The sequence below is a fragment of the Oncorhynchus mykiss genome, chromosome 27, assembly GCF_013265735.2.
Source record: "Oncorhynchus mykiss isolate Arlee chromosome 27, USDA_OmykA_1.1, whole genome shotgun sequence".
Lineage (NCBI taxonomy): Eukaryota > Metazoa > Chordata > Actinopteri > Salmoniformes > Salmonidae > Oncorhynchus > Oncorhynchus mykiss.
In genome coordinates, this window is record NC_048591.1 from 48,597,193 (window position 1) to 48,603,738 (window position 6,546).

The following is a 6,546-nucleotide window of genomic DNA, read 5'->3' on the forward strand; positions in this document are numbered from 1 at the left end:
CATCTCTGTGTTGAGATATCATAGAGTTGTTTCAGAGCTTCCTCTGTTTATCCAAAAACCAGACACAGCGAGGAACACTTCATTTGTCTGCGTAGATGTCAGAGGGAACTGTACTCTCCCCTAGTGGCGGATTGGGTAACTGCAGGGATATTCAATATTAACAGGGAGTAATTTAGTGTAGGGTGAAGTTGCCCCCTAGATGCTGATGGGTATTTCCCCCACTAATGGTCGGATTGGGGTCTGTACCTAGGGGAAACTTCCACTCGGAGCGAATAATGTATCGTTAACCAGTTCAATGCAATATGTGACTGAGAGCTGCTGGCAGAGATTGGCATGGCAGAGATTGGCATGGCAGAGATTGGCATGGCAGATGTCGTCCTGTCTGTCAGAACTTCTGTTTTGCCTGGTGGAGGATGGGTAGGCACAATGAAGACTGACGTGTGTGTGTGTGTGTGTGTGTGTGTGCGTGTGTGTGTCTCCTCCATATGTTTGTCTGACTCCTCCAGGAGTGCCAGTTTCTCCCAGGTACAGCACAGTAGCAATCTGTTTGTGGGCAGTGACTCGGCGGTGCAGAAGTTCTCCCATGGTTTCTCTCACTGTCTGAACGGGATGGGCGCCCAGCTGCATGGCTTCTACAGCCTGCCCAAACCTGGCAAGCACCAACTGGCCTCTGCGGTCGGGCCCAGGTCCTCCACACGGCCAGACTCCCCCCAGGAGGGCTATGTGCTACCCAGGGGGTACAGCTCTGAGGGGCCCTCAGATCATAATCGCCTGGGAGACATGGATCAGCAGGAGAATGAGGAGGTTGGTGTTCTTTAACTTAGATTATTATTATTATTATTTTATGTTACACTTTACCTTTGACTTAAGTTATTTTATTCTATTTTATTTAGTTATTCTCACTTTCTCCATTCAATTTCTATTTAATGTGCTTTATTATAAAAACATTTGTTAACAAGCAACAAAGCAAATGAAGTAGATAATAAACAACATAATATGAATTAACAGAAGTTCCAAAACAATAAAGACATTACAAATGTCATATTATGTTCAAATAGTTAATGACCTTTTCTCGTGGCAACAGGTCACACATCTTGCTGCTGTGATGGCACACTGTGGAATTTCACCCTGTAGATGTGGGAATTTATCAAAATTGGATTTGTTTTCGAATTCTTTGTGGATCTGTGTAATCTGAGGGAAATATGTCTATCTAATATGGTCATATATTTGGCAGGAGGTTAGGAAGTGCAGCTCAGTTTCCACCTCATTTTGTGGGCAGTGTGCACATAGCCCGTCTTCTCTTGAGAGCCATGTCTGCCTACGGAGGACTTTCTCAATAGCAAGGCTATGCTCACTGAGTCTGTACATAGTCAAAGCATTCCTTAAATGTTGGGTCAGTCACAGTGGTCAGGTATTCTGCCGCTGTGTAGTCTCTGTTTAAGGCCAAAAAGCATTCTAGTTTGCTCTGTTTTTTTGTTAATTCTTTCCAATGTGTCAAGTAATTATCTTTTTGTTTTCTCATGATTTGGTTGGGTCTCTTTCTCTCTCTCTCTCTATCTCTCTCTCTCTCTCTCTCTCTCTCTTTCTCTCTTTCGCTCGCTCTCTCTTTTTCTCTCTCTCTATCTATCTCTCAGCTAAGAGAGAGTGGATGCAGCATCAGGCATCAACATGATTTGGTTGGTTCTAACTGTGTTGCTGTCCTGGGGCTCTGTGGGGTGTCTCTCTCTTCTTTACAAAGCTGTACACCTTCAAGACGCCTTGCAACACCCTGGCCACCGGCAACGACCATAACCACAGTAACGACCGACACAGCAATGACCATAACCACAGCAACGAGCGTAGCAACGACCGGCAGACTGACAACTACGACCTCCCGACCCCGCCCGGATCGTTCTACCAGATCCCCCGGACGTTCGATAAGAACCACAACGTGACGCCGTCTGGCTCCGAGTCATCTAGTGGACCCCCTCCACGGCCCCCCAAGCCCAGCCAGGGGTCAGAGAGCGGGGGCTGTCTGGGGTCACTGCAGAATGGAGAGGTGACCACGACTGTGTCGGTTATACCCAGGAGGAACACTCTGCCTGCCGTGGAGAACATCAGGTTACATCGAGGTACTACAACGCTCTCATTCTCTTTATTTAGCTGCTACCTAACCAAGCTACACAGAGGGACTGGTTCTCTATCTCCTTCTCCCAAACTACTGTCAACTACATCTCTCTCCTTCTCCCAAACTACTGTCAACTACAGCTCTCTCCTTCTACCAAACTACTGTCAACTACATCTCTCTCCTTCTCCCAAACTACTGTCAACTACAGCTCTCTCCTTCTCCCAAACTACTGTCAACTACATCTCTCTCCTTCTACCAAACTACTGTCAACTACATCTCTCTCCTTCTACCAAACTACTGTCAACTACATCTCTCTCCTTCTACCAAACTACTGTCAACTACATCTCTCTCCTTCTCCCAAACTACTGTCAACTACATCTCTCTCCTTCTACCAAACTACTGTCAACTACATCTCTCTCCTTCTACCAAACTACATCTCTCTCTCTCTCTCTCTCTCGCTCTCTCTCTCTCTCTCATACATAGTGCCTGGCCTCTCTCTCTCTCTCTCACTATTCTCTCTCTCTCTCTCTCTCTCTCGTACATAGTGCCTGGCCTCTCTCTCTCTCTCTCTCACTATTCTCTATCTCTCTCTCTCTCATACATAGTGCCTGGCCTCTCTCTCTCTCTCTCTCGCTATTCTCTCTCTCTCTCTCATAAATAGTGCCTGGCCTCTCTCTCTCTCGCTATTGTCTCTCTCTCTCTCTCTCTCTCTCACTATTCTCTCTCTCTCGCTAACTCACAGTGCCTGGCCTCTCTCTCTCACTCTCTCAATTCAATTTCAATTTAAGAGGTTTATTTGCATGGGAAACATTGCCAAAGTAAGTGAAATAGATAATAAACAATAAAATTGAAGAGTAAATATTACACTTACAAAAAGTCCCAAAATAATAAGCTGCAAAATCTGGATCCCTACAAATCAGCTGGGCTAGACAATCTGGATCCCTACAAATCAGCTGTGCTAGACAATCTGGATCCCTACAAATCAGCTGGGCTAGACAATCTGGATCCCTACAAATCAGCTGGGCTAGACAATCTGGATCCCTACAAATCAGCTGTGCTAGACAATCTGGATCCCTACAAATCAGCTGGGCTAGACAATCTGGATCCCTACAAATCAGCTGGGCAAGACAATCTGGACCCCTACAAATCAGCTGGGCTAGACAATCTGGATCCCTACAAATCAGCTGGGCTAGACAATCTGGATCCCTACAAATCAGCTGTGCTAGACAATCTGGATCCCTACAAATCAGCTGGGCTAGACAATCTGGATCCCTACAAATCAGCTGTGCTAGACAATCTGGATCCCTACAAATCAGCTGGGCTAGACAATCTGGATCCCTACAAATCAGCTGGGCTAGACAATCTGGATCCCTACAAATCAGCTGGGCAAGACAATCTGGACCCCTACAAATCAGCTGTGCTAGACAATCTGGATCCCTACAAATCAGCTGGGCAAGACAATCTGGACCCCTACAAATCAGCTGTGCTAGACAATCTGGACCCCTACAAATCAGCTGGGCTAGACAATCTGGATCCCTACAAATCAGCTGGGCTAGACAATCTGGATCCCTACAAATCAGCTGGGCAAGACAATCTGGACCCCTACAAATCAGCTGTGCTAGACAATCTGGATCCCTACAAATCAGCTGGGCTAGACAATCTGGATCCCTACAAATCAGCTGGGCTAGACAATCTGGATCCCTACAAATCAGCTGGGCTAGACAATCTGGATCCCTACAAATCAGCTGGGCTAGACAATCTGGATCCCTACAAATCAGCTGGGCTAGACAATCTGGATCCCTACAAATCAGCTGGGCTAGACAATCTGGATCCCTACAAATCAGCTGGGCTAGACAATCTGGATCCCTACAAATCAGCTGGGCTAGACAATCTGGATCCCTACAAATCAGCTGGGCTAGACAATCTGGATCCCTACAAATCAGCTGGGCTAGACAATCTGGATCCCTACAAATCAGCTGGGCAAGACAATCTGGATCCCTACAAATCAGCTGGGCTAGACAATCTGGATCCCTACAAATCAGCTGGGCTAGACAATCTGGATCCCTACAAATCAGCTGGGCTAGACAATCTGGATCCCTACAAATCAGCTGGGCTAGACAATCTGGACCCGTACAAATCAGCTGGGCTAGACAATCTGGATCCCTACAAATCAGCTGTGCAAGACAATCTGGATCCCTACAAATCAGCTGTGCAAGACAATCTGGACCCTCTCTTTCTAAAATTATCCGCCACAATTGTTGCAACCCCTATTACCAGCCTGTTCAACCTCTCTTTCGTATTGTCTGAGATCCCTAAGTCTTCAAAAGCCAAGTTAACAAACAGATCACCGACCATTTAGAATCCCACCGTACCTTCTCCACTATCCAATCTAGTTTCTGAGCTGGTCATGGGTGCACCTCAGCCACGCTCAAGGTCCTAAACGATATCTTAACTACCATCGATGAGACATTGCTGTGCAGCCGTATTGATCGACCTGGCCAAGCCTTTAGACTCTGTAAATCACCACATCCTCATCGGCAGACTCAACAGCCTTGGTTTCTCAAATGATTGCCTCGCCTGGTTCATTAACTACTTCTCAGATAGAGTTCAGTGTGTCAAATCGGAGGGCCTGTTGTCTGGACCTCTGGCAGTCTCTATGGGGGTGCCACAGGGTTAAATTCTCAGGCTGACTCTTTTCTCTGTATACTTCAATGATGTCACTCTTGCTGCTGGTGATTCTCTGATCCACCTCTACGCAGACGACACCATTCTGTATACTTCTGGCCCTTCTTTGGACACTGTGTTAACTAACCTCCAGACAAGCTTCAATGCCCTACAACACTCCTTCTGTGGTCTCCAACTGATCTTAAACGCTAGTAAAACTAAATACATGCTCTTCAACTGATCACTGCCCGCACCTGCCCGCCCGACAAGCATCACCACCCTGGACGGTTCTGACTTAGAATATGTGGACAACTACAAATGCCTAGGTGTCTGGTTAGACTGTAAACTCTCCTTCCAGACTCATATTCAACATCTCCAATCCAAAATTAAATCTAGAATCAGCTTCCTATTTTGCAACAAAGCATTCTTCACTCATGCTTCTAAATATACCCTCGTAAAACTGACTATCCTACCGATTCTTGACTTCGGCGATGTCATCTACAAAATAGCCTTCATCACTCTACTCAGCGAATTGGATGCAGTCTATCACAGTGCCATCCGTTTTGTCACCAAAGCCCCATATACTACCCACTACTGGGACCTGTATGCTGTCGATGGCTGGCCCTCGCTTAATATTCACCGCCAAACTCACTCACTCCCATCTATAAGTATTTTCTCGCTAGGTAAATAGCCCACCTAACTACCTCATGCCCATTTTATTACTTACCCTCTTGCTCTTTTGCACCCCAGTATCTCTACTTGCACATCATCATCTGCACATCTATCACACCAGTGTTAATGCTAAATTGTAAATATTTCACCTCTATGGCCTATTTATTGCCTTACCTCCCTACTCTTCTACATTTGCACACCCTGAACATAGATTTTTTTCAATTGTGTTATTGACTGTATGTTGTTTGTGTCTCACTGCTTTGCTTTATCTTGGCCAGGTCGCAGTTATAAATGAGAACTTGTTCTCAACTGGTTAAATAAAGGTGAAATATTATTTAATAAAGACATTGCAAATGTCATATTTTACCCAGTAGGAAGTTTTATCAAAATTGGATTTGTTTTCTAACTATTTCTGGGTCTGTGTAATGTCTCTAATACATTGGGCAGGAGGTTAGGAAGTGCAGCTCAGTTTCCACCTCATTCTGTGGGCAGTGTGCACATAGCCTGTCTTCTCTTGAGAGCCATGTCTGCCTACGGCGGCCTTTCTCAATAGCAAGGCTATGCTCACTGAGTCTGTACATAGTCAAAGATTTCCTTAAGTTTAGGTCAGTCACAGTGGTCAGGTATTCTGCCACTGTGTACTCTCTGTTTGGGGCCAAATAGCATTCTAGTTTGCTCTGTTTTTATGGTAAATTCTGTCCAATGTGTCAAGTAATTATCTTTTTGTTTTCTCATGATTTGGTTGGGTCTAATTGTGTTGCTGTCCTGGGGCTCTGTGGGGTCTGTTTGTGTTTGTGAACAGAGCCCCAGGACCAGCTTGCTTAGGGGTCTCTTCTCCAGGTGCTGGTGTTTTATGTTGTAGATGGAGGATATTGTTGCAGAATTATGCGTGCAGAGTCTCAATTTGGTGTTTGTCCCAATATGTGAATTCTTGATTGGTGAGCAGACCTCAGACCTCCCAATCATAAAGGGCAATGGGTTCTATAATTGATTCAAGTATTTTTAGCCAGATCCTAATTGGTATGTCGCATTTTATGTTCCTTTTGATGGCATTGAAGGCCCCTATTGCCTTGTTTCTCAGATCGTTAAACATTAGACTTCAG

General features: G+C 45.4%; 1 protein-coding gene across 1 annotated transcript in view; it reads left to right on the top strand.

Moving 5' to 3' along the window:
• The window catches only part of gab2 (GRB2-associated binding protein 2), a 164,000-nt gene that overhangs the window by 136,744 nt on the left and 20,710 nt on the right, over positions 1-6,546 (top strand). The window contains exons 5-6 of the mRNA XM_036964907.1: positions 507-804; positions 1,739-2,111. Of these exons, the coding sequence (XP_036820802.1) occupies positions 507-804; positions 1,739-2,111 (671 nt within the window). The remainder of the gene's footprint in view (positions 1-506; positions 805-1,738; positions 2,112-6,546) is intronic.